Source organism: Copidosoma floridanum, unplaced genomic scaffold, assembly GCF_036245765.1.
Source record: "Copidosoma floridanum isolate Cflo_tuat_1 unplaced genomic scaffold, Cflo_Japanese_pri ptg000004l, whole genome shotgun sequence".
NCBI classification, from domain to species: domain Eukaryota; kingdom Metazoa; phylum Arthropoda; class Insecta; order Hymenoptera; family Encyrtidae; genus Copidosoma; species Copidosoma floridanum.
Window position 1 is genome coordinate 15880560 of NW_028321881.1, and position 25279 is coordinate 15905838.

Genomic DNA, 25279 nt, shown 5'->3' on the forward strand with positions numbered 1-25279 from the left:
ATAATGACAATAGTTTCGCTTCCATAAATTGTGGTTAACATGATACTGAAAAAAACTATGATTACGATGATGATCATGAAGTTGACAGTAATGATATTAACGTCGATATAAATAATAATGATAATAATAATAATAATGATGTTGGTACAGTTGATGATAATAATAATACCGGTAATAATAATGATTATACTAATTATTATGTTTGTAATGATAGTGATAATAAAAATAATGATAACCATGACAATGATGATGTTCATAATAACGATGGGCTCTGAAATAATAATAAATAAAAGTATACCAAAGATGATAATGATCATTTTAATCATGATAATGATGATGATAGTGACGTTAATGATGGTAATAACAATGACGTTAAAGTTAAAAATAATCATGATGATGTAAAAGATGCTTATGACAATGTTAAAAATAATTATTATGATTATGTCAAAATGATTATGATGATGACGTTGAATATGGTTATGATGATGATAACGGTGATCGTGATTAGCATATGAATGATGATGTCAATTATACTGATTATGATAATGATACTGATAATAACGATGGTAATGATTACGATGATGATAAATATAACAAGAATACTGATGGTAATATAATAATAGTATTTATAATAAAGATGATAATTTATATATTTATGAGTATGATAATTATTATAACGTTAATGGTGATAATGTTCACAATAGTAATGATATTATTAATTACGGTAAGTATAACGATAATGATATTTTTTATAATGATAATTACAATGACTGTGATTATGATGATGATGATAACGTTGATGACGATGATGTTGATGATAATAGCAATGAGGTTAATAAAACTGATGATAAGAATGACGATTATAGCAATGATGGTAATATTTATTGATATAATATTTATAAAGATAATCATAATAAAAATGATAATAACATTGTTGAGCGTATATTTCAACGTATATTTCAACGATGATGGTCAGAATTATTATGTTACTGATACTTACTAGCATTACTTAATTAGTAGTTTAAATTAAAATTTTACTGACCTTGCGGGATAAGTTAGGCTAGCCAAGCCGACTGTTTATCTGTCCTTTTTATTGATGAGATTTTTACTGTTAAAGTTCAAGTGCTATGTCTCTTGTACTTGAACAGTTACGTATATTGCTAGATTTAGCTAGCTTTATGTGTTTTACGAAGAAGAGAGCGGACAAGTATTCACCTTTGATAGTTAATAACTGCATACAGCAACCACATGGGTCATTCTTTTACAAACCGAACAAATTTTGCTAAAAATTAATTGTCACCTCTCTGATTCGTCTGAAAATTCTTCTCTAGCTTCTATTTAAAAAAATGAGAGATATGTATTCAAGGAATTTTTTTTTACCGCCTATTTTTAACTTAATAAGTTAAAACAAGTTTCGTAATGGTGGTAAGAGATTCATTCTAAGAGCTGCAAATCCTTAAGAGCTACAAAATTTTCACCAATGGCACATTTGTAGCTAAAGAGTTGAACTTTGAAAAAAAAAATTGAAAAAAACTAATTATCAACAAATTAATATTGTTTGCTTCTTATTGCTTCTAAAAAAGATCGAGTTTTCATTATTACTATCGTATTCTGCTGCAAATTTTACGTAAAAGTCTTGTTTTGAAATATGGAGACTTTTTAATTGTAATTGTTAAAATATTAACTTATGTAGCGTGTGATGGTTAAAAAATCTGTACCTTATATCAAAATAGTAAAGTTTAAAAACTGTCGATGGTTAAAAGATCTACAACTTCTGTACGTACCATTTGTCAGTAAAACCTTAAAATTTTGTATAATAATGCAAAAAAGCGAGAAATCACTATTTTATCATTAATTTAGTAAAAATTTTCATTAAAATTAAATTATAAGTGAAATGTTTTTCAATCTTATCTCCTGAATTATAAAGAACAAACATTTACTAAAGAAAAATTAAATGTGAAAAAAAAAAATAAAAAAAAAAGAAATTAAATGAAATAAAATTAAACAAGAAATGGAAACAAAAAATTAAATGAATGAATAAAATATAAAGGGAATTGAAACAACAAACCAGGGGGGATAAATGGGTCATGGGACCCACGGTAAAAACAAAGTTCTTTAAACATGACATGAGTGTAAAAACACAATTTCTCAGGTAACAAGGGGGTCACCAGACCCGTAGGAAGAACGAAGCTTTATAAACGTTAGTACTGCATTCACGTAGTTCACTAAACAAAAACTTGAAAAAAAAATTAAAAAAAAATTAAAAAAAATAGTTCAGTACTCACAATGGTTGAACATCGTGAGAACGTTGTACATAAATACAGTTCTAAGTGGTGATTTCTTGCTTTTTTGCATGATAATACAAAATTTTAAGATTATACTGACAAATAGGAAATACAAAAGTTGTTGATCTTTTTATCATCTACAACTTTATTTTTACATTTAACTTTTTTTGATACGAAGTACAGATATCATTTTATACTCAATAAACAGTTTTTTTATCATTACGCACTATACAGCATGATATGTAACGGTGGCATTTCCCGAGAACCACGTGTAGAGCAATTTTTTCTGACGTAAACCCCGTTGGAATTAATTTTTTAGGGCAAATAGCTTTTAAATGGGAGCCGATTGAAAATACGTTCCAAACTACCCCTAAATGGGGTTGGAAAGCTATAGCGCGCCCGCATAAACTCGCGACGTTGCCACATTGTTATTGGAGCTTAGTCGGTAAGCAGTGAGAACTATATCCATGTGCGCACGCAAGAGCGTCAGCTACTGCTGGTAACTTGAAGGTTGAATGTAAAAATTTTTACCTTAAGGTAAATATTGTCTGCTCCTTATGTTGTCAGTTGTTTATCCATCACGCGCTTACTGTCTTTCTCACTCTCATGTTGGACAAAAGCATCTTTAAATTTTATACTCAAGTAATGTTACCTCAAATGAAAGTAAAATACCATATCAGTAAGGATTTGTCCACTCTACACGATAGTATTTTTGCAAAAATAGTCGAGCTCTTTGTCAGAAATATTGTTGTTAGGTATGTCTTGCTTACGTTCCCGGGTATGTCGTCTGTACACGATTTAGAACGAGTCCATTCATAAATTGCAATAATCAAGTACCCGGGAAGTACCCGCCAAGTGCCCGTGAAGTACCCGGGAAGTACCCGAGGAAGTGCCCGGGAAGTACCCGGGAAGTGCCCAGGAAGTACCCGACAAGTGCCTCGGAAGTACCCGCCAAGTACCCGGGAAGTGCCCGTGAAGTACCCGCCAAGTGCCCGGGAAGTGCCCGCCAAGTGCCCGGGAAGTACCCGGGAAGTGCCCGGGAAGTACCCGAGGAAGTGCCCGGGAAGTACCCGCCAAGTGCCCGAGAAGTACCCGCCAAGTACCCAGGAAGTACCCGAGGAAGTACCCGCCAAGTGCCCAGAAAGTACCCGAGGAAGTACCCGCCAAGTGCCCGGGAAGTACCCGAGGAAGTGCCCGGGAAGTACCCGCCAAGTACCCGGGAAGAGCACGGGAAGTACCCGAGGAAGTGCCCGGGAAGTACCCGAGGAAGTGCCCGCCAAGTACCCGGGAAGTACCCGACTGTATTGTACTAGGCGGGGACTTCCGGGGCACTTGGCGGGTACTTCCCGGGCACTTGGCGGGGACTTGGCGGGCACTTTCTCTGGCACTTCCTAGGTACTTGGCGGGCACTTGGCGGGTACTTCCCGGGCACTTCCTCGGGTACTTGGTGGGTACTTCCCGCGCACTTGCCGGGTACTTTCCGGGTACTTGATTATTGCAATTTATTAATGGACTCGTTCTTAATCGTGTACAGACGACATACCCGGGAACGTAAGCAAGACATACCTAACAACAATATTTTTGACAAAGAGCTCGACTATTTTTGCAAAAATACTATCGTGTAGAGTGGACAAATTCCTACGGATATGGTATTTTACTTTCATTCGAGGTAACATTACTTAAGTATAAAATTTAAAGATGCTTTTGTCCAACATGAGAGTGAGAAAGACAGTAAGCGCGTGATGGATAAACAACTGACAACATAAGGAGCAGACAATATTTACCTTAAGGTAAAAATTTTTACATTCAACCTTCAAGTTACCAGCAGTAGCTGACGCTCTTGCGTGCGCACATGGATATAGTTCTCACTGCTTACCGACTAAGCTCCAATAACAATGTGGCAACGTCGCGAGTTTATGCGGGCGCGCTATAGCTTTCCAACCCCATTTAGGGGTAGTTTGGAACGTATTTTCAATCGGCTCCCATTTAAAAGCTATTTGCCCTAAAAAATTAATTCCAACGGGGTTCGCGTCAGAAAAAATCGCTCTACACGCGGTTCTCGGGAAATGCCACCGTTACATATCATGCTGTATAAATTAATATTTTAACAAAAACATTTGAAAAATCTTTATACTTAAAAAACATGATTATTATATAAAATTTGATGCAAAATACGATGGTGATAATGAAAACTCGAATTATTTTGTGGGTACATGTTAAAAATTGATTAAAATAATTTAGTTGCTAATAATAATATTAATTTGTTGATCAATTTTTTTTTTAAAGCTCAACTCTTTAGCTACAAAAGTGCCATTGGTGAAAATTTAGTAGCTTCTAAGGATTTGGAGCTATATATTGTTTAAAATGTGTCTCCAGTCACTTTTTTTATAACTTATAAAATCGAAAATAGAAGATTAAAATAAAATTTTTCGGACTCGTATCTCTTATTCTCTAATATAGATACTGGAAAAAAATTTTCAGCTGAATCAGAGTGCTGAAGGTCAAAATCCGTTCGATATTTGTAAAAGAATTACCCATATGCGTTGAAAGTCTCAGACTTGGTTTCCAAGTTGAGGTTTATAGTTACTTTGCACGAGATTTTTTTATCATTGTACATACGTACGTTTTTTCTAAAATTAATTCGATTCAAGTTAGACATAATTAAATGCATCAGTAGTTTAGGGGTAAGCATACTAGCTTCCTCGCTATAGAAATTTGAAGCAAAAAATAAGTTGTACTGAAATAACAACAGCTTTAATAATAATTTTTATCTTAGATAGTAGAATAACGTTTTGCTTACAAGACAAAAAAAATATTACTACTGAGCGTAGTCATGAACTACGATATAAGACATAAATTGTCTTAGTCGTTGTTCTAACGCATTATTATTAAATTTATACTTGTAATGCTAAAGTATAATTATGTATATATATATCACGAGCACAATTCACCCTAAACCTTACGAAAGAAAAAAATTTATAAAAATGTAGGTAACGAGTATGAGATCAACAATTGTTGTTTAACTCTAATGCCATATTTTATGGAGTATTTTAAAACATCGGCAACACAAAAATATAAGAATAATTTTTCTTAGAAATATTCTTCAGTTTACTATTGTTTTTTACCTAGTCCTCCAAAATATTTCGTCGATAAATATGTAAGATCATTATTAAATTATACAAACTGTCATTCAGCTTATTTGAAAAGAGTGGTAAATTTTCGATCGACATAAAAAAGTTATGTGGTATAACTCTACTTAAAAGGCTGCGATTGTCTTATTTAAAGAACTTTTATCAAAATTGAATATACTGTTATCCTTCAATAAATCATCAAATGTTAAGTTTTTAATAGTTCAGGTAAAAAAACATTGCGAAAATTCTACGTACTTGTGACTAAATTTCTTAGGATAATTATTTGAAAAACGATATTCAATTGAAGGGCAATGCTGCTCAAGTTTTTTTTTTAGTGTTGACAAGGAAAGTTCTTGATCCAATACTCTTCATCTTAATGTATTAAAGTCACATTTTTTTGTACTGTGGTTGCATAATATGTACGTTATTATACCCTAGCACTACGTGTACATCTTTAATACTAATTTATCAGTACAACATGCAAAGAAGTGGTTAACCTTTATTCATGATTATTGATTATACTCAGTGATGATTTTTTCCCATTTCTTATGTTTTACGTTATTTTATTGTCCAAGATAAAATGAATAGTGAAGTCTGTTGTGATTATATTTTTACTTGCTTTTATTTGATCTCTTGACTCACAAAGGGCTATCTATGCAAAATTAAAGCCTTGACCCTAAAATAATACAAGTTTCTTTGCTACATTGCCGTTCAATTTAATATTGTTTTGCTGTAGGTTTTATTGCTGTTATTAGAATCTTTTTAATCTACAAAACTTGTATTCCTATACTTGTTTAGAGGAGATTTCAAGCAATGGTACTAGTAAAATCAAGTAACTTTTTCACAATTGGCTGTCTGTAATGACATTTATCTTTTACTAGAAAATACATATTCACCTAATAAAAAAAATATTATTCTTTTAACCATCTTCAATGATTATTAAGATATGGCTACCACAAAACAACTTTAAAAAAAATTAACTTGTATGTACACTTTTATTTTTCACATACTACTGACGATTTATTGTTATTTATTATAAAACTTATTACAAAATTATATGATCATTTAATATTTTTAATAAGTTTTGGTAAAAATTAAATACAAAATTATTCTCAAACCTGTTTGACTTCTACTGTTGGATAAATATTTGAGACATTTTCACTACTGTATTCGTATTGACTAATGTAATATATACCAATCGGATGTAGATTATTATTAATTGTTATGTTAATTTTTTTTACGTTGAATCCAATTTGTAATTTACTGACACAAAGATAAAGACCTTCTAATACTTTTTCATTGTTGTAAATAAGTATTGAGTAACCATCAGTCCTCGTAACTACTTTTTTATAACCATACGTTAAGTTGGCGATGTGTCGAGTATTTAAGGGGAGTTCTATATGAATAAATCCATGAAGATTAGGACCTAATTTTCCATCTCCTAAAATGTATTCTGAATCATATATAGCTGAATTATTCGTCCAATTTAGTAAGATGAGGCGTTTGTTTCGATTTCTGAAATTAATAGTGTTAATTGATAAAATAAATCATTTCAGATAATTTAAGATAACGTATTCTTAAAAATCACAATAAAGATATCTGGCAGTCATTTATAGCTCAAACATTTGAATACAACAACAACAAGGATCAAGGTACACAAATAAGTTATTTTTCAAAGTAAGTTGTTTAGGTTATTTCTAGCGAAAGCCTTAGTTTTTACCAAAATCAAGTCAATAAGTATTGAAATTACCACAGTCACATGAGTTGTTTAAAATAATTTCAATTAGGTTAAGTGGAGTATGGTCAAGTCAATTTTTTTTTCTTTATCCTTTGTAATTATTAAACGTATCGTAATTATAGGAACTTATTTACCGCGTAATGTAACTTGTCATCCCTTAAACTAGTTTGTCGACTTTTTACAAGATATTCTTTGAACTATTTATTTTCATTTGTATTAAAATATGTATTTTTATAATCCTACAATACATACAACACTTTCACAATGTATAATATAGTCTTCTCTGATGTTTCACTCGCGAAATATTCCTCAATATTTAAGATATCAGTTTTTAGTATGCGCTAATTTGATGTTTTTTATTTAAGATACTGTTCATGGCGTTAAACGAGAAATTAAAATGACAATTAGAATTTCAAGAAATACAGTAAGATCAAAATATTTTAACATAAAAATAAAATCCAAAACGTAGGAAAACGTCTTCAGAATGCTTGAAAAAGCATGTTTTAATACTATTTAACAAGTGTATAACATATTGTATGGTGCGTTCTGGTGTGACCTCGGTTTAATCTTTACAGTTTTTTAGCATCTTGGGGAGGCCACGCCAAAAATAAAAGATTCGGTTGACCAAAGCCGTATTTAAAATAAATCTTTTAGTATAACGAGAGTTATTAATTTAAAAGCTGAATGGCTGTTAAAAACTTACAATTTAATTATGGAACCAGTGGCGTTCAAAGAAGGAAAAGTGTACTCTGAAGGCTAGTACACTAACCAAAAATACCAACATTGGTTGTGTATATAGAAATTTTATATAATGTAAGGTTCTGATTTTTAATAATGACATGAGTACCATTTTATTTTGGATGCGTACAAATGAATTTCTGTACTTGGTAAATATTTATGTAAGCCACCAGCAATGGCTTCGAAAATTAAGTCACCAATTCCTCTTACCATAGAAATTTTGGTAGGCTTGATTTATTGCTTAAACCTCGTACGTCTACAAACTACCACGGTATTTCTCATTAACATAGTTCATAACTCATAAACATAACATTTCAAAATCTCCGATCAAGTTATAAAACTTGAAAAAACTATGGGTCTTTAAACTCAGTGGGACCTTTAACTCACTAAGTTTAAAGTTCTATGAGATTTCAGCAGCTTCTACTATCCTTATTCTACCTCCACTCTTCACTGCGTATATTACAGCGTAGAATAAATTGATAGTCCATAGTATGTCTCACTCAGTATCCTACTTTCTCAAATCTTTACTGTGCACACTACCACTCTGCAGTAGCAGCAAACATTAAATAGATACTGCCGCAGTCAGCGCCAGGCAGTGTCTACGAGCTTTGGTTGTTATACTGCTGCTGGTTTTATTGGCAACACTTTTAGATCTCGTTAACGCTGCTCTCTATTGCAGCTGTTGCTCTAAGTGAAGACGCATTACTACCAATGACGTGCCACCATCAAAAGCCCACGTGTTGTGTACTACTGTTGGTATTTTTGGTGCTGCTCTCAGATGTAATTAATATTGGTCTCTTTTTCTGCTGCTGCCGCTCTAGTTGAAGACACAACACTTTCATCGTGGTGATACCATTAATTGTGCCCATTATTCTTAAGTACGTGTATTTGTAACTGTTTTAAGTGTAGAATAATGCACAATATGTACATATTGGCTTTCATTTTGTAGATTAAATAAGAAAATAATAGAAGTAATACATATCTACACTTTCATTATGTTTAATTAAAGTAATAAAAGTGGATACACTTCAATGTGATTGTGTTTATTTTAAGTATAGAGTAATGTAATGATAAACATAATGCATACAGTTATGTATTCAATTTGTGTAGGTGTAGAGTAAACAAATGATAAATGTAGCTGAAAAGGTGTGTCAGTCCTTTCTTAAGGAGGTTTGGTACCACCTTGTTTGCGGGGAAAGGGGTAGGGTGGGTTTCTACTTTACTGATATTTTTTAAAGTTGGTACGGGCGTGGTATATATGTATACTATATATACTAGTATATAATCATATTGCTGTTGTTTTTATTGTTGTTGTTGTTACTTACTGTTATTAATAAAAAAATGTATGAAACGGCTTCAAACGTATTGTGATCAAACGCTCAGTAATATTCAAGTCGCGTTCGCTAATGCCTTTAAAAAGACAGAGATACCAACCTTATAACTATATAAGATCGAAGCACGTGTAATGAGATTTATGTTTATTTTCCAAATAAATAAACGGTAAAGTATAATTTTTCTTACAGATAATAGTAAATCTAATTAAAAAACATATTTCAAACTAGAAAAAGTATCATAATTATCTGCGATTCCGATCTATATTTTTTTTTAACAAAAGGATGGCTCCCGTAAAAGGCTATGTTATTCTCACATATTTTGGTGATCATATACTCAAAAACGGGACGGTAAAAAATTTTGAAAAAATTAATGTGGGCTTAGATTCGTTAATAGCATATCATATTAAAATTTCATGCAATTCTGCGATTTCCTTGTTTCACTACCAAACCTCCTTAAAGTAGTCAAACTGGTGCAGCAAGACGTGTGAGGCTGCGGTCACATGGAGAGCGTAACGCGTACCGCGTGACCATTTAAGCCCATGAGAGTGAGAGAGAGGTTCGCGTATTTTACCTCTCTATCACTCTTATGAGCTCAGATGGTTACGTGGTACGCGTTATGCTCTGCATGTGACCACGGCCTGAGTTGTCCATGTCACCGTTGCTGGGGTCGTTGCGGCGTTTTTCATTAAGCTCACAGTTCGTCTATGAAGCTTACATTATATAGCGTGCTTTTTATAACTAATTGAACGCTTTGACTATCTATACATTTTTTCATATTGTGGATAAAAATAGATATTTATAGAGCTATTTAATTAGAAGACTCATAGATATGACCTCACCCCTCGCTAAATAATAAAGCAAAAAAATGTAATAAGATTCTTATATCACTAAAAAGGACATGTGTCGTTCAACTTTAAGTATTTTTTTGAAATTTTTTCCAGACTCCTACTGTATTTAGATTATCATTCGCCACTATCTGTGATTGCATAATTGTATTTTAATGATTTTTCAATCTTGTTAGTGTGAGCTTATGTTTTACGTTCAGAACAATTTTGTAATAGCCTTGAGCAAAACCTCTAATCCAATTAAGACAATCAAGATATCAAAGTTTTTAGTATTATTTGTTAGAATTGTTTCATCTAAAATTTTAAAACAATCTGCATCTTTAGTCATGAGATACTAAGCAGGACTTAGTGTGATCTAATTTTTCATGAGGGTCAAAAGATCTAAATTTTTACATTTGTTTATCTTTAAAGCGTTTATCTCACACTTAATTTATTCAAAAAGATGGCAGATGGCGTTGTTAAATAATAAAATACTTACTGTTACCATCTGATTTTACTAACCTCTCATAAACGTCAAGGAAACTTCGTGACGGTAGCAAACGTAGGTCTTGGTCTTAAAACGATACACAGATTTTATTAATATCATTATGAGTTGCAAATGCGTATGGTTAATGAGCGTGGATCACATAGTGTGCAATGGACTCACAGAAGGTAACAGCTTACTGCATTCTTAGGATCTCTTCCATACTTACTGCAAAACAATTATTATATACTTTTGCCCTGTTACAGTGCTGACAGCTCCGAAGCTTATTGTTGACTAAACACTAGAGTGCTCGTCAAACTGCTTGTATACGTCTTATAATTGTAAACAATCCACATTATGGTGAGAATTTTATGTACAACCTTATTGTTCTAACTTTTCCACAAAAAACAACGAATTCTGCGTACTGGTCCACTATACGTTATTGTATGTGATTGATAGTACGCTCAATAATAGGTTAACAAGTTATCTGTAAAAAAATTTTAATAATTTTGTACTCTTGCAGAGCTCCTTAAAAAAATTTCGTAAATTGTGTAAGCTTATTCTTCGTTTATATAGGCTGCAGTAGTTATGTTAGACGTAACTTAGAATGCATATACTTTGAGGGCGCCACCAATAAGTCTAGGTGATGGGTAACGTTATCTTCTAAAACTCGTTCAGTAAAACCTAAGAGCTTTCCTCTAGAATCGTTTGGTCTTGAATTGATAGGGTGATTACGTGTTATGACACTACGGAATGGGTTATTGTTGTATTTTATATTAAAAGCTTAAACTAAAATTAATTTTAATGTGAGAAGCATAACAAAACAACAGATTTGGTTATGTTTTGGGGATAATTTAATTAGCAAAATGTGATTCTTCTAATACAAAAGAAGAATCAGATAGACTAAGTTTCAATGTTTCTCTAACGACTGTTGACTCTTATTCTACCTTTCATACATATTTTTGATAATCTCCTTGATAAAAGCTGCAAGCACTAATCATCACAATTAAGAGAATTATATTTTTTATAATTTTGATACTCAAATTTAATCTTATTAACCATTTAATAAGGTGTTAAATGTAAAGGTGGCTGAAGGTGGCCAAAGCTGTCAAAGTAAGTAACATTGATACAACATATTCAATACGCTATCTAATGAGTTTCAGGTCCGTCCTTATCATGAAGTTTTGTAATAGTAGTTCTACGATATCGTGGCCTTTGCGAAAAAAATGTTACGCGTTGATACCCCACGGAAAGTGAGAATTTTCTTTTTTTTTAGCATATTTAAGTGAAAATATTGCGATTTTTAGTTATCTTTGAGCTGCTGCTCAGCAACCTCATTTGCACTTACACATTTTAATGTTTTAGCTACTCCTTAAACTAGAACACCAGCTTCACTTAAGCTAGCCAATGAGAGTATTTAAGGAAGAGCACTGCAAATTTGAAGTGGGAGAGGCGAGATACGTATTATTTACACACTTTTTTCACCATTTGCTTTTTTTACTGCACGATGGACCCCTTTAAAGTTAAAGTAAGAACCTTGTGTGTATTTTTGCTTTTGGTATTCAGTTTCTGTAATGCAACCTGAATGACTGTATTCAGGATAGTGCACGGTCTTTACTTATTTTCAACATACATGCCTAATTTACTTTCAAGCTTTACAGTGCGTGCAATATTGACAGTGGCTTCTTTTTCTATAAAATTGAAACCTAAAGCTTCGATTCTTTGCCTACCTTTTTCTACGAAGATTTCATCTGTGTTACTTCAACGTTCATTTGATTCTGACAAAAAATTTTATCTTTTTCTTTGCATTCTTGCTCTGGCATATTTGTACTTGGATCGCTTCTGCCAACACGTTTCACAAGTTCAGTACGTAGATGGCAGTACTAATAATCAAGTATAAAAATTTCAACGTGTAAAGCGTTAATTACATTGTCTAAAAAACCACGTTTTCTCTCATTGTGTTTAATTATTACCCTTCAAAGCTTTGATCACAACAAAGCTCTAGAGATGAGAGCCATCGTATTAAGAATGTGCAATGCTAAAAAATGTGCAACCATGAGAGTACATACATATATTTATATACATATAAACAGTATATTGAGATACTAGACTTCATTTGTACCCTGGTGTATTACATGAGCAGGAAATAATGGAGATTCAAGTAAGCCCTACTTTGATATTGCAGGTGTAATGCTATTAAGGCTTACAGATATCACAATTAAAAAGCCTACATATACGAATGTTAAACTCAGCGTACTCAATGCATTAAAAACACAATCATATGACTTCCTTTATTCATGCATAAGGCAGTGTCTTGCACGTATGAAAAAGTTATCATAGACAAACGCTGATAGTTTGATCTACCGAATTTAAAATAAAGGTATTTCTAAGGTTATAAATAAAGATATTGATAAGTCAAATACATCAAATTATGCAAACGATAATCATTTTTATTTACTTTGAAAAAACAAAGCAATGATTAGGTTCAGAAAAAATAAGTTTCCTGGTCAATTTATGCCAGAACTTATCGGTTTTTGTTGTAAAATATATTTGTGTGCAAGACGATTTCTTGATTAAAAAAGCAAAAGGTGTAAAAACATCAGTTGTCTTAGCAAAAAATTGCTTTGAAGACTATTAAATTGTTCTTATAACAATTACAAACTCATTTGTGTGTGAAATCTTATGTATGCCAAGCACCTTAACGTTTACACTTTAGAAAAAAAAAATTTGTTCTGAGCCTGAAAAATAGTAAGCACCATTTGCGGCTGAACTTAACAACTACACTGCATTTGAGGCACTAATTCTTAACGGATAAAAAAAATAAAGCATTCAATAAAAATTCTATTGCAAGAAGACAAAAAAAAATACAAAGAGCAACTGCCAATGAAGAAGGGAGATGTTAGAGTAATAAAAGCTTTGGGAGAGGGGATAGCACTACATTAGAAGGTACCTTAGCTTGTGGAGCTTTTCTCAACGCTGGATGAGTCAAAGAACACATCGAGTTTTTCTCGTTTAAGCAAAATATGAATGTTTGAACTCTTCTCATTTATCGAGAGATGGAATTTAACTTCAAGATGTGTAGCTACTTTTACTCAATCTATTACAGCATGTCATGATTACATTTTTTAGTTCCTTTGAGACCATTGACTAAGCTTTGTGAGACCGTATCGCCAATAACAACTAACTGTTAACACAAAAGCTATGAGGCTTAGAGAAAGATAGGAGATATATGCTGACAGAGCCCAGGAAGAGTAACACTTACTTTGGATGCAAAATCGTTATCACTATTGATGATAAGTTAAAAAACTTTACCCCCAATCACGTTTTTGACACCATCAAAGAATATAAAAAAGTTTATAATGAATTAAGGAAAAAAGTTTCGAAGTATGCTTCATTCGCAGCTTATGATGGCGATGATAATTTTAAATTTGTAAATTTTTAAGATAACCTTTGTAATACAAGTTTATCTAAAGACATTTATTTAACTTAATAAACAAAGAAAAAGATAAAAAGAAAAAGATAGTCTATGGAGGTAAATTTAAAAAATGTTGTTTTTCATTGAAGGAGACGTAAGATGGGGCCCTCATGACTTTTTCTTTCTCATTTCATTTTTAATTTTTTTTTTTTTTTTTCATCAAACATCAGATTTATTTACACTTATATTATGAGATTATTTAAATCCTTACTATTTAACGTAAATATAATTACGTTGTTTTTTTAATAACTTTTTTTACAAGATACACAATAGAATGGTCGGCCATTAAAAGCTCTTATTCACAAAAGCCTGCAGACATAAGTTAATCTTTATAATCTGTTAAACAGTCAGTTTTTCTATTTATTTTTAATAGTTCAGTAAATAAAAGAATTTTGGCAGAACAATTTGGAGTGCATTTTATTTTTCAAAGGATTTTTCACTTTGCTTACACGTACTCAATCATTAACTCCAAAAATTTCTGATTTTTTCTCCCGGGCTTGCTTTGAGAATAGTAGCATTTAAAAAATGCAGCTTCCTTCATCAATTTCATATGTTTTGGTTTTGTTGGTGTTGTACGATGTTTTAGATTATTACAGGCTGTAATTATACCAGGCAGTAAATCAAGCAATTTGTAGTTGCCATTTAAACTTGATTCAATTTTTTTTTTTTATATGTGGAATTCAAACTTTAACACATTCATTATTTGAGATGATTGATGTTATACTTTTTTATGAGATCTTGTAAGCTTTTGATATAAAGTTCTTAATCTCCTTCATTATGTAAATTTTTCAATATTCTTCCTTAATATAGTGTGGAATTTCTTGCCACGGTGACATTATTCTGTGTTTTGCACTCTACTGGTACGGAAAATACATACTTAAAGCATATGTTAACTACGATAAGCATGCATCAATAACATTTATTTTCTCGTGCATACGGAATCAGTTTAACCGAATCAACTTGCCATATTTCATCGTATTCTCATATATCATACTTTCTACGTGGGTAGTTATGGTAAGCTGATAAATCAAGCCTCTCCATAACAATTTCTCCTTACAATTTATCCTTATTAACAACCAGTAAGTAAATAAAAAGAAAGATCACAAACACAAATAGTATACTCATTTGACCCAATAATCTGCTGGAATTATGGTAGAAATCTGAGATATTACCACTTGAATGCCATTTATTTTTTCTTCCAAATTTTGAATTTTCCGATTGAATGATTCATTCAAATTACTCAACATTTAGCTTACGTTTAGCTTGTCTTGCTCATAACTTAGAACTTTTTTTCTGTTTTTGAAAATTACTCAAATTCATTGCGTTATTTGGGCTCATTGCTGCTGCCATATTGCACAATCCTCTAATTTCTTAATCATATTGATCTTTAGCAGTGACTATGTATCAAATACGGAGAGAATCTCGGCTGCTACCATCAGTATTACTCAGCTTACGTCCAAGCACGTTGATGCTTGTTATAATACTGACTTGAATTTACCTATGACACAGCATGTAAACTTTTTTCTCGTAACTCTTTAATAATTTGTATTATTTCGTTGTTATGTTTTTGATTTCCTGACAGTGATTCAGTGATAAGTACGCGAAGACGATTCACAAGATCATTTACATTAACATAACTTCTACTTGCAGTTGCGTTCATCTACCAATTTTTGGTAAGGTTACAATACGTCTTTCTGTTCATAGCGGATATGATCAAACATCGAAGATATAATTCTAAGGAATATTTTACTCTTATGTGTTCAAGTAGGTTCATTCTTGCTAAATCCATTTGAATGTACACTTAGAGTTTTAAAAAATAAACAATATTTACTGAAATCTTCTGAAGTAGTGCAAGTTGCATAAAAATGTTTTTTCACAAGTTGTTCTATCAACTAAACAGCCATAGAAAATTTTAGTTAATTTATCTCAAGTTCATTGTTATCAAAGCTTATTGATGAATCTTTTGACTTGGAGTTTTCATATTATTTGAGAAGCTTATACACAAAATTTAAAACATCTTTCCAGTTGTTACTAACTATTTTTCAGTGTTGATTATTAAATGTATCTTTATTATTACCGTTTATCTAATTTATAATGGTAAAATTCTGACATAGTCATCATTGTCATCATTGTAATATCATTTAGACTGACAGCAGACTCAAACATCGTATCGTCATTATCACTGTGCTTTTCTTCCATTTTTTTGTTGAATAAGCAAATTTAGTGTAGGAGTGTAATCATAAGGATTATTTATAACCAAATTAATAAATATATTTCTTTTCTTTGTTTGTGTCATAATTTTCTTAAGATTTTTGACGATTTGTTTCAAAGTCTTAGCAAGTACTTTTTAAACTTTTCCTTTTCCCACCGTCAGTAATGTATATTTTTTTAACGGCTTTTCTTTTCTCACTGACTGATAAAGAACATCTATTTTTTTCTTATACACACTGATGATCCAGAGAAACGTATGAAGTCTTCCTATGTATGCCCTGTGTTTATTGCTCAACTCCCAAGACCTCTACGGTATCATGTTCAGTAAAGGAACGTATTGCACAATATCTATAGGCTCTTAAAGCTTTTTTAAGAATTTATATTTCAGTTGGAGAAGTGCCTTTGAAAACAGACAAATATTTATAAATCTTAGTCCATCACGATATATAATAAGTGCTAAAAAACTGTGTGTCTTACAACAACTCGACGGATCACAGAAAATAGCTCAAATAATGATAGATATTAAGTCATCATTTTTATTGCAGCACTTTTCCTGTTCCTGTTTTAGCACCGACAAAAGTATATTATATGCTCTCATGGTGGTACATTCTGAGACTTGCAAATCATAATTACAGTTACTTTCTTCTCTAGAACTTAGATAACCTCCAAAAAGAGAAGATCGTACATAATGAGAGAGGATGTGCTTTTCTGAATAATGTTATAAACACTTCACCCATTAAACATTTTGTATCAGAATTCTAGTGAGTAAATCCACAGACGAAGCATTCAAAAAGCATAATATAGCTTATTCTAAGAATCGTGATGATGTTAAGACTTAAAATTTGGCAGATAAAGTCTAAGCTGCAAAAGCTTAAAGAAGAGTCAAAGCCACAGATACAAGTATTGGAAAAAAAAGTTGCTCTGGCTAGTGAGTAATATGAAGCATAAAAGTAAGTTGTACATAAGTGTTGAAAGTAAGAGGAGACCGTTCATTGTACTGAGTAAGGCATTACTCCTGCATTGCAGAGAACGAATACAAAATTAAAAAGGCACACAAGGTTATTACTTTGGCATTGAAGGGGTCACGTACTCTTGTTAAGAAAACAAGTAGTAGAAAAAGTGTGCAAATACCATGTATCTTCCTGCTTTAACTAGTGGTGCTCTTTCTTTAGTAAAATTTTTTTCTAGCTTGAGTAAAATTTGTGAACTAGCTTATTGTGTTGCCAAAATATTTAAAAATATACGTGCAAGTAAGACTGCTAAGCAGTAACTGCCGAAAAGCTAAAGACAAAACAAAACTAAGAAGGCTTTTGCGCTGGAAAAAAGTTTCACACTTCAACCGTATAAAACTGGATTAAGTATTTGCTTAAAGCCATTTGCTAGAAAAGGTCTTTATAAATGATTAATGACGTGAGAGTTGCTAATCAAACTTATAATAACATTGATTTACTTTAATATGCTAAAAAATTAGAAACTTTGAAAAAGGCTTAAAAAAATGATCAATGATATGATAATTGCTGATCAAGCTGAAATAGTTATTGATTTACTTGAATATGCTGATAAATAAAAAATTGTCAATGATTGTAGGGTGTTCGCGCAAAAAAACTTAACCGTGCAACGGCCACGGTATTATAAAACTGCTATTGTAAATCTTGATGATAAGAATGTACCTCAAACTCAGTTAGTTGTGTTTTTAAAATGTGATGATAAAGTGACTGTAACAAGTTTGGCCCTCTGCAGCCACCTTTAGATTTTATACTGAACTTAGCAAATGGAAAAAGCTAGTATGACTATCAGAAAAATTATGACTTTAGATCTTCAAATTGTGGTCATTTGTGCTTGCAATATTTGTCAAGGAGATTGTTTAAAAGTTAACAAGTTAGCATAAGAGTTAAAAATGTTTTATTCATTCTTTCATGGCCATGAAAAAAGCATTGACGTTTAGTACATCTGGTATTTTTTCTGTATTGAAAACATATTTTTTTGCCTTTTGAATCATGTCCAAAACATAACTACGTTGTTCGTTTAGTAAGACTTCTTTTATACAGTCTGAATTTTAAAACGTACAAAAATAATAACATACTTGATTTTTTATTATGAAATTTAAATAATATAATACCGAGTAATAGTCCCCTTATACTATATATCTTAGTCCAAAAAGATCCTATAGAAAGTTTCTTAGGTTACATTGAGCCAGTTTTATAAGATAATGTCACCCGTGACTTAGACTTATCTGCAGCTATTTTATAAGTAAAAGCTTCATGAGTTAAGTGCACCAGCACTACTTCATTCTATTTAAACAGAAAAAAGTTTCATACTCTTTATACATCTTTTTAGCAGCTTTCCAACAAAATTGTTGAATCTTACGAACAGATAATTTATTCACTAATTGATAAGGACACTACTATTCACATACATATACAATTAGGTATAGTGAACCAGGACAAAGAATTAATTTTTTTTTGGTTAAGATGGAGAACGATAAGCTTGCATATAAAACTCTGAACATAATGGAACTCATTAATGTTTAAGAAACGTATGGAGAGTGGTACAGTTGATAAAGCTGCAACGGCTCATCTCGTATATCTCTGCAAGCATCATTTGTCTTTTAATCGTCATAGAAGAAGGTTAGCTCAATAGTTGGAGCAAAAAAAGATAATAAGCGATAACGAGAAGAGTGGGTAGGATTTGAGAAAAGGCATGTGAATGGGATGGGCTGGAAATGAATATTAGGAAGAACTAATTAGTAAAAAATGTAAAATATTTAGAAAAATTATCCTTTTTAAGAGTTTGAGTTAAAAATCTTTTTTTTTATGAGTTCAATTATAACACCTGCTATAAATAATAAGGGAATGCTCTTATACGTTATAGTTATTTATGCAAAGGTACATGATATGTTAAACGCTGACAAGAAAGTAAAATATTACATAAAAGTCTAAGTAATAAAACCTATAAGACATTTTACAAAAATTTGAGTGTACAATGCAATCACTACCATTCAAATATAGTTAATCATAAACATAACTGCAATTGAAATCTGATCATTGTTACGATTAAACACTCACTGTGACTCATATAAATGTTAAATAAAGATTATATAGAGCAACAAGAGCAAGCATAAGGGCCAATTATGAATGTAAGAATAAGAAAAATTTTAAAATGTCAATTCACGCATTAAAATTTTTTATATCATGCTAAAAATCTAAGAATCTTCTTGTCTATTGGTAGTAAAAGTGTGTAGTGGAATACATATGTCGTTTTTATGTTATGCATTGTATGGGCCATCAAATAACACTGTACATAAGCTAAATTAATGCTTATTTAAAAACGTCTTAACATTGAAAAATTATTTACCCATCATTGAGTATTTTAGAAAATTTTTACTAAAATTTTGGCCAATTTAGCCATTCCATCATCGCACAAATGTTTTTACTACAATATTATAAGTACCGTTAAAAGAAAAAAAAATGACTAAAAAGTATACAACAAAAAACATGCGACTTTTTTCTAGCAAATCTCAACCCCAACTCTACTATAGGAAAAATAAAATAAATGTAAAAGTTGAAACAACAACTAAAAAAATTGAGTTAATATTACGAAATAACAATTTTAAGTTTTTTAAAAATTTCTCTAATTAATAGAAGACTAAACATATCGATAATTGAGAAAAAGACAATTCAAGCGTGACGTTACCCCATTTGAAATAACACGGAGTGAAGTCACGCTGGAATTGTCTTCCTCTCAACCATCGATGTATAGTCAAGTCATTTTACAAAAACCTCAATATTTTCATGCCATAGTGGAGATTTTTAACTGAGCGCTCAAAATTCTTTTGTTATTTTTTCCAAGTCATTGAAGTTCTACACTAGTTAAAAACTTTTGAGCTTGACTAACAAAATTTCTAAATCTGCTTTTTTGTCCCATTTTTAATTTTTTTCGTTTTCTGGTATTATTACAAAAGCTTAACTTTCATAAATTTTTTTCCATGCTAAGCATTTCCCCAAACATAATTCAAAAGGTAGTTTTATTTTTTTAAACAATATTGGTAATCATTATATTTTTCAAATAATCTTGTTTTTCAATTATTTCTAGCTGAAATCTGTTATGAACCCTTGCTTCTTTTCATAAACACAATATTTCAATTAATATTTATCATCTCCCCACTGTACTTTTGTCCTATTCTATTTCATTCATGTACATAAGGTGGACCCAGACAAATAGATATACCTTTTTCTCTAGCAAACGTACTTATATGATGATTAATATATTCTTTGCCCTTATCGCACCTCAACCTTTTTTTTTTTATGTCTTACTTTCAAAAAAATTCACAGAGTCAACAAAATATTTTTATACCTTATCTTTTGATTAAATACAGTAAACCTTAGCTACTTTACAATGCCCATCGATAAAACTTAAAAAATGCTTTTCACTGCTTAAAATCGTAGTACTATGGAGTGTATTCACATTGTTATATATAATTTCTAAAATATCTTTGGCCTTGAAATTGCATTTCTATACAGAAAATAATGCATTTCATTTTTTTTAAATAATTTCACATTTGAAGTAATTGGTTTTTAATTCTCAGGGAAAACCATCAAGCATTCGTTCATCATATGATATTTTTAAAATAAATAAAATTTACGTGACCTATGTTCAATGTAATTTTTCCTCTTTTGTTAACTAATTTTTCGTCATTGAATTTGACTCACTACGAATAATTTTACTTGTCATATGATGGATATTATTATTTTTAATAGTAAACGCATTTAAATATTAATTTTGATCAAAAATCTTAAACATATTTTCTACCATTACAGTTTTATTTGCTTTTAATACTTTACCGTAACTTATTGAATTTCTATTCATTTCTTTAAAAAAAGCTAGTAAGCAGTGGGTGCTTGGGTACCCGAGTATGAAGTTATACTTCTATGAAATTATATGACAAACAGTAGTATGATTTTGATTACAAAGATATCTTGTATAAAACACTATTGTGTACGAAGGTAGTACAACTATTATAGGAATATGTATACCTATATTAATTATGATTTTAATTAATACTTAATGAATTGACGATTATAAACAATGTATTACGACATAATACAATAAAAAAAATGTACAGGCTGGCCAGTAGAAAACTGCGCTTTCATCGAACCTTCCGATAGTTTCAGAACAAATTCCTACTACCTACGCTGACTACATCTGTAACGTCACGCTCACTTTTATCACGTATGCTTATACACTTATTCTTAGTCCATATTAACAATCCAAAATATAATTGTATAACCGTCCTGTAGTACCGCTTTCTTCAATATCATAGTAGCATACGCCAGTGAGTATCCCTTCAGGACGATCATCACACATAGGTTTTTTTGACTGATATTATTAAAACGTTAAACGTATGTTGAAATAGCTTTTAAAAATCCACAAAAATTGAAGCTCGTTTAAATGTACCATTATTTCATATATTTATATAAATTATATTTAAAAAAATCGATATTTAACATGTAACCTTAAAAAAAAGTCACTTTCAATGGAATTTATGTGATTTGTTAGAATCTCTTTCTTAGAAATTTTTGAGTATTAAAGATTACTTTTCGATGAACCTATCGTATTTTTAAATAGACACATAAGTTAGTTTTTTAATGAGTTAAGAAAAAGGAGATGAAGTGTGCGTTAACGCATGTATGTGAGTGCATCCACAAAAAAAAACAATTGCTAGCTTTACTGCACACGTTATCGTTTCTCTCACTTATCTGAACTTTCTCCCTACTAACTATGTGAAGAACGTCCTTAAGTAAAAAAATAATTGTAGTCGCGAGTTAAAAAATTGTAAAAGAATGAAACACATTAAAAATTAATTATTGTATTTTGACAGAAGAAAAAAAGTTTTTTTTTTTTTTAATTTTTTAAAAATACGACAAATTGTATAAACTATTGTTTATTGACTGTGAAAGTAACAAACTAAATATGTATAGGAATAAGTATTTATTAATATATTAAAAAGGTGCTCTCCTAAATTATACTAATTTCTAAGTGTTCTAAATAAATATTAAAAAAAAGAATTATCCTATTAAGTAAATTATTTATTAATTCAATTTGTAACTAAACCAAATAAGTTGATTCACAATAAATGAGAATTTAAATTAAAAAATAAGTTACGAACTACACCATAATGTCCAGGAATCAAAATCTCTAAATTGGGATCTTTCGTACCAGAGTAGGTAAGGGCCTCGACTACTGTGCAGAAGGTAAGAGATTTCAATCTCTTTGGAAACAGTTTTTTTTTTTTTTTTTTTTTCAAGAATTACTTAATAGAAAGGAAAAGAAAATTTATAAAATGTAAAATGTGGGATGTGGTGATGTGATGTGGCGTCATGTGGTGTAGAAGGAAACTGAAAGTACGTCACGGAGGACGAGACGCAGGAAAAGAATCAACCAAAATCCACTTCCATCACACTTTTTCCCAAGGTCAAAATCTGAAATCGTTCTTTTACCCTAGGGCATAACGTGCCTATAGAAGTATTATTAAAAAAAATTTTTTTTATATTCATTTTACTTTAACCATAAACATTAAACTTGTGCTAAATATTACCAACTTTATTTGATTTTTAAAAAATTTGCATCACGTACTTTTACATTTCTAAGCTTTTTTAATTTAACAGATTTATAAAAACATCAATTAGCATTTACAAAATGATCTGAGCAACTACTATTAAGTAATTATTCAATCTTACTATCACAGTTGTTTACTTTAACATGAAATTTATTAGATCTTTCCTTAAACTCTGCCTGAAAGCTACTTACATAACTGTCTTTGTCTTAATGCCCTTGATTATTCTGCTGCCAACCACCTTCTTGACGATGTTGACCTATCAGCTCCATAACCTCAGCCTCAGCCGATGCCTGTGCCACTTCGATGTTGCCACTGCTGTTGTTGTTGTTGTTGTTGTTGTTGTTGTTGTTGTTGTTACCTGCCTCGTTGCTGAGGCACACCTTGCTACCATAAGTCATCGCTTTGCTTCGTTTTTGTACATTGTACATTGAAGTGTAAATATTTTAGGCACTTGTAGCATTCTCCAACTTTCTTTCTTTCAGTTTTAAACACACTCTAGCTGTTTTTGCTTTCATCTTCTTTTTCTTTTAATTAAAACATTTTTATTTTACTTTTATTACGTACTTAAGTGTTTCATCAAATTTTTGTAACACATCGATTAAGTCACAAATATTACTACACAAACGTAAAAAGATTTTTATCATGTAGCTTTACAATTCTTTTTACATCATACTTTTACCAGCACTTTTTTTGTTATTAATTGATACTCCAAAGTACGTAAGAAATGCTCTTAAAGTTTTAAAGTCTTTCCACTTTAATTTTCTTAACTTATTTCTTACACCAATTCATAGTGCAGTTGACTCCTTAATGTGTATTTCATTAAATTTTTTCATTATTCCGTGCAATGTTCCTTACTCCTGAACTGTAACTGATGATTTGAAATTGCACTGTATATTACATTGATCATCTTCAAGTCATTTTTGATCAACTCTTTTCACTTATCCATCGTTGTTTTAGTGCAAGTCACTACTTCGTCACACTTTTTTCATTTTAGAATCATTGTGATTCTCCTTTTCCAACTCTCAGAATCTTTTTCATTAAACACCAAAAACTTTGCTTTATCCGCCATTTTGGCTTCTTTTTCTTTGAACGAATGTTCCAGACATTTCTTGATTATAAGTTTTTTTCTTTATATTTTTACGGTATATTTCCTTAAATTTTCTTCCAAGTGCTGGATTGACACTTTCACTCAGGCCCTTAGTTACTAATTTTACTGGACGCTGAAGGAACACGTGAAAAACAAAAAAAACAAAAAGAAAAAAAAACAATAACCACGGACTTGGCTACCACGGTAAATATTTACTTTGAGCAAGTGGATTAGCAAATGAACAGGTGTTTATACATAAACAGGTTTATTTAAGAACAATAACTTAAATTAAATTAAAATATAAATAACCTCTTGTTGTACTAAGAGATCCAACGAGAGCGTGCGTACGCGGCAACAGCCATGTTTTGTCTGCTTTGACTATATCGCTATACAAAATACATATACATATCATCTATCACTTACAGTGTTCATATAATGCAATAGATGTGGCACGTTACACATGTAATATAAATTTAAATATATTTCAGTAGTTAGAACAGTAAAAATTACTATGGTGGAACAATAAACCTGAAAAGGATCAGTTGATAAGCTTAATTTTTTGACATAGAGGTTTTACTGTTGTTACTATATTTTTTATCTTTTTTAGCTATAATTATAACTGTAAAAATCAAATCTTTTTCTGTTTAACATAATGACTTTTCCCGTTTTTGTCAACTTGCATTCGATTAACTGTACAGAATGGTAATTTTCGCTAAAAATTTTTGATAACTTTCGTTACTTTTTTTTTATTTTTAACCTTTTTCGACCTAACATCGAAAATACATTCGTGAGAGTTTGGCTTTCACCATTTAAAAAAAGTTCTGGCCTGAAATAATTCAATTTGTCCTTTTTCAATATAGGCTTTATAGGATATTGCAGTTTTTTAAAAAGGGCCAGGTATATGCTTACATTTGCATTTAATTTAAAAAAAAATTAGTTTTTTTCAAAACTAAAAAAAAAAGAACTTAATCAATTGAATGTTGTGTATCGTTTTTTATCTACTTAGAATCTTGTTAAATACTTAGAGTAAACAAAAAAAGATGTAAGCAAATTTTTATATGTGTAAAAAAATAGTAAAAGTCAACATCTAGTTCGATCTGTACATAAAGAATCATGGTCGTATTTTATTTTTAGATACAAAAATCAAAGGCATTCAAATTAGAAAAAAAGAGTTTATATTTTAAATTGTACACACTTTTATTTGAAAAAACTACTCTTTGGATTTCAAAAACAGTAACAAAACTCTCATACGTAAATTGACAAAATCAGTTTTCTTTTACAATAATTTAGACGTTGTGTTTTTATTTGTGACAGTTGTTCTAAACTTGACTTTAATTGTACTTTAATTAATCTTGG

General features: G+C 30.9%; 1 protein-coding gene across 1 annotated transcript in view; it reads right to left on the reverse strand.

Moving 5' to 3' along the window:
* Apoltp (Apolipoprotein lipid transfer particle) overlaps positions 1-25279 on the reverse strand; it is a 2496658-nt gene that overhangs the window by 849024 nt on the left and 1622355 nt on the right. Inside the window, exon 26 of the mRNA XM_089596186.1 lies at positions 6535-6931. Coding sequence (XP_089452312.1) covers positions 6535-6931 — 397 coding nt within the window. The remainder of the gene's footprint in view (positions 1-6534; positions 6932-25279) is intronic.